The 13,762-nt window shown below is 36.3% G+C and overlaps 1 protein-coding gene across 2 annotated transcripts in view; it reads right to left on the bottom strand.

Annotated features, from left to right (window-relative positions):
• Window positions 1–1,977: 1,977 nt before the first annotated feature.
• Window positions 1,978–13,762, bottom strand: part of kitlga (kit ligand a) — a 29,787-nt gene continuing 18,002 nt past the window's right edge. For both annotated transcript variants that reach the window (XM_026174994.2, XM_026174992.2), the window contains exons 2-10: window positions 12,961–13,071; window positions 12,415–12,471; window positions 11,473–11,625; window positions 10,678–10,858; window positions 8,739–8,783; window positions 7,901–7,998; window positions 7,596–7,702; window positions 5,327–5,390; window positions 1,978–5,243 (exon numbers count right to left, since the gene is read on the bottom strand). In XM_026174994.2, coding sequence (XP_026030779.1) covers window positions 5,360–5,390; window positions 7,596–7,702; window positions 7,901–7,998; window positions 8,739–8,783; window positions 10,678–10,858; window positions 11,473–11,625; window positions 12,415–12,471; window positions 12,961–13,071 — 783 coding nt within the window. In that variant the 3' untranslated portion in view covers window positions 1,978–5,243; window positions 5,327–5,359. The remainder of the gene's footprint in view (window positions 5,244–5,326; window positions 5,391–7,595; window positions 7,703–7,900; window positions 7,999–8,738; window positions 8,784–10,677; window positions 10,859–11,472; window positions 11,626–12,414; window positions 12,472–12,960; window positions 13,072–13,762) is intronic.

The raw sequence follows: 13,762 nt of genomic DNA, 5'->3' as shown, positions 1-13,762 counted from the left end.
ATGCAGAACAGCTGATTGATTTGAAATGTTTATTTAAAAAACTGCCTTGACTGCATTTTTAGGTAAACAGCTGCAAAAAACTTTGTTGTTTGCATAACTTAGTTACTTTTTTGAAGAAGTGACTATATAATTAATTACCCAACATTGGTCATTATATACTGTATTTTGCAGACAGAGAGTTACAGGACTCTCTCCCAGACCACAGACTCATAATACCAGTCAGAGCCTTATAAAAAAAAGAAGAAAAAGAAAAAAGAAAGTTGTGTTTCCAAAATTGGAGTTCAAGTTATTTTTACTTCCAATAGTGTTAACGTACTGCACAGGTCATGAACAAGATTTTTTAAATTTTCACTGTAAGTGGGCTAAAGCGGTTAATTAAAAGTAGTCTGACATAAATGTAAATGCTGTAATTTGATTATTTTAATAAACCATGTAACTTGGATGGATTCGATGCCGGCGTGACCACAGTACACACGTCTGCTGTCGCTCACAGAGGTCCAAGGGATCGCTCAGAGAGTTTGTGTGTTTGCTCAGACACATGAAAAATTAGAGGGAACATTGCTTGTCTGTACTTGAAAGTAGTTCAAATCCTAATCAGAATCAGCAATCAGAAAAACTGGGAAAAACTTGAAGTTTGCAAACAAAATGCAGTCACAGAAATCGAAGTATTATGTGAACAAGTCATTTGCTATAGTGGTAGACCTTAAACTCACATGGTACGATGGAGAAAACCTGCATAACACCAGGAAAATGTTGATTTGATGACGGCATCTACCTCTGAAGTTGGTAAAACACTCTAAGACTTAAATATTTCCATCATCATGTTTCACTGTGTGATACACTGAATAATACCACTTTATATCAGAAAGTAGAATCATTCTTTCTGAAGTTCTTTTCCTGATATGCACTCTTTTTTTTATAATTAATTAATTAATTGAGAAGTAATTTTGCAAATCACATGGTTTAAGTAGATTAGACTTAGAAAAGCATTTTGACATTTGTACTTTTATGAATGTGCAAATGTTGCGCTCTAAAAGTAGTTATAAAACTTAAATTTTTCTGAATTGTGGGGAAAATCTTTAAAGACTATTCTTATTTAATTGTGTTTTGTTTTTGGACACATTTCTAGTTAATTTTTGTAGTTTACTGGCTCCAGGAGGTCAGAGTTCAGATGTGTGATGTCATCAGTAAGGGCAGAAAAAAAAGTGTCTGAGACGTGAGGGAGCGATGTTTTGCTGATGATACGCTATTCTGCCTGTAAACTCCAAACCTGAACTGAGGAGAATAAAGTTGCAAGAAAAAGGAGAATGGAGTCATGTCTCTCTGAGGGTGCAACACAAATAATCTCTCTTTAATAGCGAAAACAGACTATCAAAGGAAAGCTGTCATGTTTGTCTCTGTGGAGTGTGCTACAGTGAATGTTCTCAAGACCATGTTAAACCACGAGATATTGGAACACTGAAGCATATATATAGACAGAAGGCTGAAGGCCAAGTACTCCCTCTTGTGTAATTGCGTTAATGAAATAAAATATGGAGAAAAGGAGCAGGAAAAAAATGTGTTTAACTATTTTATGCTTGTAGTCTTCTGGGAGAAATGTCTTGCAAGACAAGAGAGGTGATTTACTAGGTTTTAAGTGAGGACATAGTTTGTTTTATCTTATCAGCTGGATTCATAACACATTATTGTAGGCTTTTTCTCAAGTTATCATTGGAACACAGTTTAAATCAGACAATAACATTTTACAGCATAATAACACAAATGCAAACAGTATGGAAGTATAGAAAATTGCCATAAAAATCTAATTGTCCAAGCTTTTCTTCAAGAATATTTTAGAAATTTTAGAAAAATGTACTTTCTTCCAAAGTACCTAAAGCTCTTTCACGCAAGTACTCAAAATGTGATGTGTGGATTCACATGACATGTGGATTCCTAATCAAGCAGATTCTAAATTAAAATTCTTGAACAAACAACAGATAACAGCTGGGTACATGTACTTTATTCATATTTCATATATGTTTGTTTACAATTATACAAAAATACAGAATACAGTAGAGTTTTCACCCAGAATACCAACCAGGCATTAATAACATTTGCTTTTTGGCACCCAGACTTATTTCCTGCCTAGAGCCATTTGACTCACTCACTGAAGATAGATGGACTGAATGACTCGCACACTCAAAAGCACTGTTCAGGATGCATCAGAACACATTACGACTCACATAGGAACAGTATTAAAGGGCAGTCATTCTCTTGACTAATGCAAGAAATTGCTTACTTTCTGGCTTCCCCGCATTAGACATACTGCTGCTTATGGCTCTTGCATAGACAGGAAAATGGGAGACCATGTTTTTTTTTTCTATTTTTTTGTTCACAGCTTAGACCTGTTGCAGCTCATTATATTCAAAGACCATGTATAAAAGCAACTTTTGACATAGTATACCTTGTTTGCTCATTTGTGGCTAGAGAAGCCCGTATCTCTGTCAGAATATTGGAAACTGCGTGTAATAGTCTTCATGTGGAGAAGCACAACCTAAAGGTAACTGTAGAGAAAGTCTCAGGTCTTAACTGCCATAGATATTATACTTCAATACGGTTCAAAAATGCATCCTTGAAAGGAAGCAACTGACTGAAAACTTTGAAATTGCAATACTTTGTCACACCACACGTTTAGATATTTCCTCTAAAAGTACTGTTGGTGTAGACTACACGGACACCAAAGTGTTATACTTTTTCCTAACACAGACTCGGCTCGCCATAAAGAACATGTCACAGGAAATTTGTCATGATCAAAAGCGTTCCTCAAAAATGCATTTTTGAACATTTTCTTGCAGTTCAACACTAAAAACAATACCACACGAAAAAATTCCAGCTATTGATGCTGAAAGGTAAAGTTGATCTGAACTATATGAACACCAATGTGGTATACATAAAAAAACAAAAACAAAAAAAGCAAAACAAAACATATATTTAATTTTGCACAATATACTCTTTACTCCTATATGAAAAAATTCCCAACATATAGTCCCAAATACACAGGAAACAAGCAGTTACCAGATTAAAAATTTCCTATAGGATATAAAGGAGAAAATGTAACGTGGACAGAAAAGTTAAAACCACTGCAGTTTGTTCAGCCATTTTAGTTTTCACATTCTGAAACACTGCTTTACTAGATCCAAATCTTTACTGGGCACAAGTCAAACGAACTTAACTCTCAGTTAAAAATAAAAGAAGAAGAGAGACTGGAACTCCTGTCTGTTATTTTTGTCTGCCCTGTAATGATCTCGCCACTCTGCTAAAACACGGAAACATGGAAGGGCTTTTACATTTCCACACGAGTCACTCACACCAACCAAACAAGGCACAAAAACATGAATGGACATGGTACAATGTAAGACCACATATGTAAGAGAAACACTCAAACTAGATATAGATACTGATGTTTGTGTCCTGCCAGTTATGTCATTGTCAGGTATGTGTCTGATGGGAAAGGTCACAGTCAGTGTGTCCTAATCACACTGCTACCTCTTTATTGATTGTCATTAAAAATATTCATAATTACTTGACTACAACCCATCATAATTTATTGGATTCCCTACTTTGTCTTTGGGCAAGGCTGTGAAGATTAGTTTCCTTTTTAAATAGTTTAACCCTGCTGCCCGTTTCCTCAATACTGTGATAAGTTGGCGCAACTTTAAGGCAAAAAATTCAATATGTGGAGAACTTTGTGGATTATAAAGGTAAGGGGCATTTTTGTCAATTTTTAAAAACTCATATCATCTGTTGACCTTTATTAGCATTTTAATTTTGATAAATGCACTTACTATTTCATCAGATTTTCTACGAGTGCTTTTCCTGTGCAACACTAATTCTGGCAGTATTGAAAGGCAAAGTAAGCAAGAACAGACGAAACCTTATGAGTGAACAGTCTACACTTGATGAGCCTGATTTACGATTACATTTGGTTTTTGAACAAACAGTTTAAAAGAAAGATAGTTTATCATAAAAATCTAAATGCTAAGGTCTTTGTTGAATATTTCTGTTTCTGTCTCAAACAATTTAGTGTTTTTTCCTTTGAGGAATGGCCATCAAGAAATCTCTTATGTAACAGTTTTTGCCTTGCAAACATAGATGTGTGTAAAGTAAAAAATAAAGGCATTGTCGAACTAAAACATTTGCTAAGGGAAGCCGGTTGCTGTCTTATATGTGCCTGTCTTCTATGTTCTGAAAAACTCACCTTTAAATAAAATAAAATAAAATAAAAAAAATATGAATCCACAGACGTCATCCCTGATACTTGTTAGCAGAATGTCATTGCAGATTTTAACAGTCTAGATCTAAGTTAGTCAAAGCAGCATATTCTGTATACATGTGTTCTCACACATTCTAAATCACCCGAATTACATATACGCACAACAACAACACCAATAAGAAAATGACACTTGTTTAGGAGGAATATGTTTTGGGGTTTGCGATGTGTTAGTATACAGAACCTTTTTTTCTTCTTCTTTTTTTTTTTTTTAAAATGTGTGGCCCTTTAGTAATGGTGCTGTTAAATGACTTAACTTCAGACATTATAGTTGCATGAACAGCAGCCACTGAGTGCTGCCACCAATAAATAAATACATCATATATCCCCATGGGTACATACTGTACTTAAAGCAGATAATGTGACTACATCTTGGAACAACAAAGATTAACATTATTAATCTTAAGGAAACCTTGGAGGCAGAGGAAACTGTGGAGCTGCTGAAGGTGTGGTTAACATGAGGGTCACCGGAGGTAGTAATTCAGGCTTAAGTTCATACAAGACATAACCAGCATAACACTGGTCACCTTGTGGTATGTTCCTTGAAAATGAAGCGGCAGGCCCAAAAACACAGCCAGACTGAATGACACGCTGGTAAAAAGACATAGCTTTCCCCCAAAGATCTGTCGATCCAGCAGATTCTGATGAATGATTAGTCGGAGTCATAGAGTCCCAGGATGAGTGTGGAACAGGAGTTTATAACAGCAAATATCTCACTTTTTTTCTCAAAAGCATGCAGTCTTAGAAGAAAGGCAAGCTTATCCGCATGATATAAGTGTGTGATTAAACCAGAACAGTCTCGGTGATGTAATATGCCATCGTGAATCTGGAGAGCAGTCATGAACAGGCCTTTCGCCTCTACGGTCTCACAATGGAATTCAGCTTCGTGTTTTCTTTTCACCCTTAGACACCAACAGAAGAAAAGGGTAGAACCCTGTGAGAAAGGAGAGTGAGATGAGGTTTTAGAGCTTTTTGAAATGTATTTGCTCTTATTTACAGCAATGTCAAAAATCTTACCAAATACACCGAAGAACACCAAATGCAGAAGCCTTACACTATTTCAATGACGTTCAGCATGTTCCTGCAGTTGAACAGACAGACATTATCTTTCAGTGAAAGAAAAAGAAGAAGCAGAAGAACAAACAAGAAAAGACATCAAGAACAACAGAGATGGCTTTCACATGACAGGAGTCAAGATTGGTACAGTAGGACAACATGAGCAATGCAGTCAAGACGCTTGAAAAGTGTAGGAAAACTACTTTTGTCTTTTTTTTTTACTAGTCCTAGCAGTAAACATATATCTTCAAACCTTTTTCTATGATGTGAATATATACCCCTCCTAGCTACTTTATCAGGCAAAATTAACTAATGGAAATTAATCAATCACATGGAAGCAAATTAATGCATTTAAGCATTTAGACACAGTCACGGTGACCTGCTGAAATTTAAACCAAGCATAAGAATAAAAGGTGATTTAAATGAGTTTGAAAGTGGAATGTTTGTTGGTGCCATGCTGGCTGGGATTTTCCCCACACAACCACCACTTCTAGGGTTTACAGAAAATGGTCCAAAAATAAGAGAAAAGAAAATATGCAGTGAGTGGCAGTCCTCTTGGTTAAAATGTTTTGTTGAAGTCAGAGGAGATTGGTCTGATTGCATTCAGTTGCTTGGTAGGTTACAACAAGGAAGCATCATATTTGAAGAAGATGGCTACAGCAGTAGAGGCCCGCAAAGATCGTATCTTCTGTCAGATAAGAACAACAAACTGTTGCAATTCACACTGGCAGAAACCGGAAAGCGCAAGGAAAATTGTTTCCTTGTCTGATGGTTTGGCAATAAGACAATCAGATGGTAGAGTCAGAAGTTGGGTTCATCACCATAAAAGTGTGCATCCATCCGACTTTGTATGAGCATTTCAGAGTGTCGGTGCAATGGTGCGGAGCAGCGAGCGGTCCCCAAACCCCAGGTCACGGACCCGTACCGGAGTCGTTTGAACCGGGTCGCAAGAGTTGAGGCTTGGGTGTGAAATTTATGGTTTTTGGGGGTCTTATTAATTTTTATTGATTTTTTAAAAATCATTTTTATCGTTAACTCGGTTTCCCTGGGTCTTTTCCTGTGTATTATGAATAAATCTTTATTTTGGTACCAGTACTGGTTTTATTTTGTTGTATTTATCCCTGATACCTTAAAGGCTGCCAAAATATTGACATAAACCGGTTCGTCACGCAAAAAAGGTTGGGGACTGCTGGTGTGGAGCATATTTCCTTGTCACACTTTGAGCCCCTTAGTATCAACTAAGCATTGTTCAAACACAACGGCCTAAATGAGTGTTGTTGGCGACCATGTTCAACCCTTTATAACCACAGTGTGCCCATCTTGTGATGCTTGCTTCCAACAGGATAATGCGCCATGTCACAAAGCTCAGATTGTCTCAAGCTGGTTGCATGAACATGAAACTGAGTTCAGTGCACTCAAATGGCCTCAATATCCACCAGATCTCAATCCAATAGAGCACCTTTGAGATGTGGAGATTTTCATCATGGGAATGCAATCAGGATATTTGCAGTAACAGTGCTGTGTCAGTCATGTCAGTGCTATCTTCAGCCAAAATCTCTGTGGAATGTTTAGTACATTGTTGTGATGGACTAGCACAGAGGTGTCTCCTAAACTTTTTAATATGGGTGGCAATATGAGGGTTATATATATGAGCGACACCCTACAGTTAGGTGAAAAATTACCTTTTTATTTATTTTTTTATTTATTTTGTGCATATACTTTTTAATTTAAAATAATGACTTATTATTTTTTGTTTCTTGCCATTGTGCAACAGTTAGGCTATTGACCTTCTTTAAAGAGTCTTGACTACACAGTGATGATATTCTATGAAATATTTCTATGAAATCAGGGGACTTACAAAAGAGTGAATATGAAGGAAATGTAAAAAGTAAAGTAGCAGCAGAATTTGATACGAGTCCAAAGCCTAGGCCTAAAAATAGTGTAATAATAAACACACAAAACATTTTCTACTACTAAATTCACAATTTTAACAAAACCCACACCTCCAATATTTCACTGCAAATTTGCTATTTTAGAGTTTTCATGCCTGAAGTAATACCTTTGATCTCTGTTTATATTTTTTGTGAATAAATAGTACATAATTAACAGACTGCTTGCTCAATCAGTTTTAAGCAACTAATCCAGCTGCAGTAAGAAGTCAGAGCATTATTTTACTGCTGCAAATTTGCATTGCCTGTAAATTAAAAACAAACAAACAAAAAAAGCTCACTTTTCTGATATTTCAGTATCTAGTGGAGGTGCAGTCCCTTCTGTTCCTGTGAGTCCTTCTTCTGCAGGATTCTGTTGAACATCGTCCTGGTTCCTCCGTGATCTGACCTGTGCCAGGTTAGAAAATTCCTCTTAATTCCGAAGTTCACCACAAGGATCAACGAGGTGTGTAGAACAATGGCACAAAGTTGAAAGGCTGCCGCCAGCTCTCATAAATTCAATGGAACAAAGCACGACTGTATCTCTCGACATTTTCATATCTCTTAGGTACTTCAGCTTAGTGTTTGAGGTCAAAGGTTGGCTCACCTTCCATACAAGCAAGAACACGATGGCTAAAAGTGGAATGAAGAGTAAGGAGAGAAGGCTTCTCTCCACCACCTCAGGCAGGAGTCTTTGTTGCTCACCTAGGATTAAAAGGACAAATTCTCTTAAAAATTACTTAAACTATGATTAAATATTAATAAATAAACTTTTTCTTCAGTGATTTCTGTTTTTTTAATAATTAAATTTTCTTTGTTTTTACCGTGAAAAGTAAAGAGCATCACCAAATAAATATTATACTGTACCTTATTTCTTAGTTCTTACTCTCTTTAACATAAAGAGCATTTTGCGGCACAAACTACTGATAATGTGCAAAGATTTTCTTGGCATCCATTCAAATAAAATACTGAAATTTAATCTCTCTGGAGGTTAATGTGGTTATCAGGAAAGCAACAGTAAACAAAAAGAAACTTATTATATCACCATGTTCTTGATCTCCCCCTTCAGTGTTTCTGTTGTGTTACTACAACCACTCTGCAACGCACTTACACTTCACACTGTAACGAATGTTTATGAATCAGTATTTAATGAAATGTACATTCTGTCTGCATTTCCACGTGCAGTTAATCAAAACACTGACAACTTGTGAAGATGCAAAGCCCTGCAGGGGTTTTAACTGAGTAGGCAGGTAAACACTTAAAAGGACAAGGCGAGGCACATGATGAGGAATTTGCCCCGAAGAGCACTGCTCATCAGTGACAGCATTCTGAGGACACTGGCTTACTTGATATCAAAAGTGGAAAAACACTGCTGCCCATTTGGTACACCAGCTGGACTGGTTTTGCAGCTCTTTTTTTTTTCTTGCAAATATCCACAGACTTACTTGTGTTGCAGTCATTTGGACACGGTGGGCTGGTAGTGGGGGACTCTGAAGGATAAACAGAAAAACACAAAAGAGATGGATTCAGAGTTACCAGAAAACACAACAAGACAAATGAAAAAGTGACATAAAGGGATGGAAATTAAGGGAAGAGAGGAGTGTCAACATTTTATTGTCAGGTGTTAAAAAGGCACCTCAACACCACTTTTTCTACTCTCCCCTCAAACACGCACAATAGAGCTCATCCAACCACTCCGCAAAAGAAAAGCCAAGCGCTTGGGAAGATTGCTCTGTATTCAACGTGTAGACAATCAGGTTTCGGCTCTTTTCTTCCTTTTCACATGTGCTACCTTGGGACATCTTCCCTCGGTCCTGTGACTCAGCCGTGTCTCTATGGGCCATCTGACCGCTGAGAACATTTTTCAGCTCTTATCTTGCAAAGTTCTTGTGAAGAAATAATGGTTTGTGGATTAAAAGCTTCTCCAAACAGCCACAAGAGGTCTGTCCTAAATAAAGCCTTTTCACTATATTCCTAAGAGGGTGGCTGTAGTTTTACAAGCAGGAATGAACTTGTGACGGAAATGTTCAGGGTTTAAATTTATTTTTTGGGAGGGCGTTTTCAAGAGTTAAGGTTAGTTTCTGCTTTCCCACACCTTTAACTTATGCCTCGGGTTTGTGTGTTTTATTGTTCTCAGTCCTTAGTTTAGATTCTTTTGCAAATTTATATTCTTGTTAGTATAGTTATAACATTATTTTTTTGGGGGGATTATACATTTCTCTGAGTTTTAAAGTTTCCTTTCCAACTGTGGTTTTGACAAGGCTTAGTTTTAATTTTGTGCAAACTTCTCTGGGTAATCTGGTATTAGGTATTAGACGCGCTCGTGCTGTGTAGCCCTTTGGTTGCTAAGTATTAAACTGACTTCAAATTATATCATGATATACTGTAATATATCACATATGAAAATGTGATTAAACAATCTTTCTGCTTGTTACTGATCATCATTAAAAGTAATCCTATTCAGTTATTCTTTATTATTGTTATCTGACTTATGAGTACTAAACAGTGTTCTTTACTTTCAAGTGATTATACCTTCTTCAATTTTTCTCAACATTAATGAATGCAAATTGTTGATACAGAGAAAGTGGTAACTTCATAAAATGAAAAATGTTGTGCAAATCTTAAATTCATATCTTTAAGGGCACATGTAGAATATCAGGTGCATTACAAAGTGATCTTAACTGTGAAACTAAAATGTGAAAAATATGATTATCCTCTTCTGACATTTTTTTGTTTTTTGTTTCCTTGCTGACTCTTTTCATGCAGAATGAAAAAAGATGAATTCAAATTCAGATTGCGAAATCCAGACTACCTTAAAAACATCAGCTTCGTCCAAGAAAAGCTGGACTGACTGATAGATATTTTGCCAGTCTTGTCATTTATTGTAGTGTGCTTTGGCTTAAAGCATCACACTCCAGATGGAGTGAACACGAGTGTGCAACATGCAGCTTGTTGTGGAGGCGTTACAACTGAACTTTTGCAGAAACACCTGAGATATATTAGTTCAAATAGTTCGACCCAGTGCTTTTTTTTTTATCCTTTGTTTTATTTTAATCAATAAGAATCTGTAAGAGGAAATGCTAACTTAGCATTTGACCACTGGCTCAAAAAAAGATCTACCCTTTTTTTGTAACATGAATTAAAGGCAAACACAAATGAGCAAACATTTATATATCACAAATGGCCTTATAGTAAATTTTCTGCAAAACCCAGTGCACAGTAGCTACAAACATGCTGCAATCAATACAAACTTTGCACACGAATTCAGCAATAAAGCAACAAATCTCACACCTCAATTAACCATTTAGTTTTTCTTCATTTATTAAACTAATGAAATTACACAAACATGTCTAACAACATAAAAGTGTTATATAGAGTACTCACCTTCTGAATACTCGTCTATTAATGGTGGGTATGGTGAGGTGGGACAGGGAGGAACATCACAGTCGTGTGCATCTTCTTTATTCTGTGCAGCTCTGAGTAAATCTTCGATGAAGTCAAAGTATTGGTTGGTGTCAAACCTCTCTTCCCTATAGTGGCACTCAAAATCAAGCATGATGTCATTCTGGAAATACAGAGACACAATTTTCATTAAATACATTTATTTCATTTCTTTTTTCCTTCCAAAAAAATCTCTAATTTTTCTACACACATGCAATCTTGCGCTTTTCTACATATTATCACATGAAAGTGCATGACTGTGCAAATGCTTCATGTATTTCAGACATTCAGTGTTCTGCAGCCTTTCATGTCTCGCTTGCAAAGCTGGTGTGAGAATAACTTGTGAATTAACAGAGTAAGCATCATGACTCCTACTTTCTGAACCTAAACCAGTAGCGACCATGTATTTGAAACAGACTATATGCTGCGTAATACTTGTGAGAATGGGTAACTCTTTCAAAATGTTGAAAACCCATTTCTACCCATATTAAATGAAAATCATGTGACTAAATGCATACCTGAAGCTTGCATGCTTTCGTTCTTTCTTTTTTTTTTGCAGTCCAAAAAAACTTCATCCAAAATCATTCAATTTAAATAATTAGGCCACTATATATTTTGATTATGTGTTTTTCATATACATTATCCAATTATATATAATGCACATTTCAACACTGTTTGTCATGGATGCTGGATCTGTAATAAAAGTGGTAAAAGATAACCAGTAAACAATGAACTTACCAGATCCTGCATATGGACCCTTTGTTCTTGGAGAATCTGAATGAATATGCTAATGTTCTCTTTATTGGATGAAACGTTTCCAAACTTTTCTGATAACCTTACTAAGCTTTCCTCCAAATAGAAGATATTTAATTTCATCCAACACATCCCAGCCTGGAAAAAAAGGAACACATATGTAACATGAGATGTATGAACTGTGTGATACATACATGGTATAAGATAGCAGCATAGCTGATGTGTTTACTGATAGTTTGACATGGGGATGTAGCTCAAAAAAGGTAATCATTGTCAGTGAGTTCATCGTCTTATGGCTCAGTCATACTAGAGTAAATGGCAGCCTTGGAACTAGGGAAAAGTGGCAGTTGCGGTGACCAGCTGGTCACCCAGAGGTTGAGCATGCGTCACGTTCAATCTCTGAGTAACCACTTTCAAAGGCAAGGTAATTACATAGGTAAGAAGCAACTAGTGTCAAAACATTTGTGGTCCAACTGACTCGAATCATTCTCAGACAGACTGTTGAAGGTTTGCCAATAATTGCTGCCTAATTTATAAACACAGATTGTTAACGCACTGCAATTAGTCTGAGTCTATGTGTGGCGTTGAGTGCAGTCTGTGGCAATAGGGGACTTGACTTTGCACTTTTGTTCACCTATAAAAGTTAATTGCTGTATTATCACAACAGATTCTATGTTATTAACAATTTGAACCAATCCAATTGCAAATTGGTAGCAGACTGGTTTCATCTTATTGCTGATTTATTACCATCCTGACACACCCAAATATGCCAAATGACTCAGAGTGGCCATAAACCTGGTTCACCTCTTTGAAGTAACAACGTCAAATGCAAGGACAATTAAAGCATTTTTTTGTGCTTATCAATTTGCTAGATTTGTCATAAATTTGGTTACTGCCTGTTCATTGAAAGATGTCACAATATCTTACCTCTTCTTTAGGAATGTACTCTAGAGGAATTAGGTAATCTTTAGGAATATTTTGTCTCTGTAAAAAAAAGAAAGTACATTAACATTAAACTGCAGGCAACATCATAAAAACATGAATTTTCATTCAGTTTGAAAATTTGTGAATTTACTATTATTGAAACCATGAACACAAAGACTTGGTGAAACAACTACACAGCTTTCTTTTTTGTTCCTGTTCCTGTTCCTGTTCAGGTGCTAACTTTATATATTCTAGAAAGATAAACAGGTAGTTTTTACATTACACGGTTAAGTGATGGCAGTGATCAAATATGGTTCTCTGGAGAAATACAGTGTTTGCAGCTGTTTGAGCAAAGACTTTCAAGATCTGCCACTGGTTTGAATACAGTTCTAATGCCTTTGCATTGTGCTTTGTGTGTTCATTTGACTATATTTTAATAGCTATAATAGCTTTAGATTGTTCAGTGGTAGCCTGCCATGTATAACATACCAGAATAGACATTTAGTTTAGAATTTCTCAAATACAATTTAATTGGAGTGTTTCTCTTACCAAAGTGGAGAGTTTAGCGATGTCATTGGTCACTGGGTTGACGTTAAGTCTATCTGAATGCACCCCAAGCGTAATGAACAGCAGGAAATGGACACAGACGTGTATCCAACTCTGCAGGTCAGAAGGGACAAACATGTTTTGGAAATTAGTTACATCTTCAACATAAAAAGCCATTTATGATCAGAATCTCATGTGAGACATTAGATTAGAGTTTCACTGTACCTAAAAAGCAAAAGCAAAAAAAGTCACACTAAATCAGATTAAGAACAAAAAGAGTGGGTTTTGCAGCTGTTCCTGCAACTTTCCAAGATTTAGAGTTGTTGGTGTTTCCATGCTTAACAACTCGGCCTCCCAAGCCTTTGGCCATTACTTGCACAAAGATGTGTTTTCTCTTATAGAAGTCACCAAGAAATACAATTGGCAATGAAATATGACAATTTTACAGCCATATAATAAATGTGTATTGCCAATGCTGTGTTGAGTACTATTCTTACTGGCTAGTCTTTATGGTGGAGACACATCAAAGCATTTTACAAGGACGTGTAATGTCACACCTGCAATGTTGGATAAATTACTGTCTTTGTTCTGGAAAACCAATTCAAGTTATGTCTTAAATCTATGCAAAGGTCTTAAAGAATGCAATAAAGAGTCTGATAAGATGACTAACAGAATTCTTACTCAGAGGACTGCTTTCAATTTTCACTTGCCTTCTGTTTTAACTGGCAGTTGCTTTAGTTGTAAGAGTATTTTAGTTCCTGGCTCTTCTTTAACTTCTAGCGAAGTGAAAAAAGAAATAGATTCT

The sequence above is a fragment of the Astatotilapia calliptera genome, chromosome 7, assembly GCF_964374335.1.
Source record: "Astatotilapia calliptera chromosome 7, fAstCal68.1, whole genome shotgun sequence".
Lineage (NCBI taxonomy): Eukaryota > Metazoa > Chordata > Actinopteri > Cichliformes > Cichlidae > Astatotilapia > Astatotilapia calliptera.
This window is presented reverse-complemented; position numbering and strand designations above follow the sequence as displayed.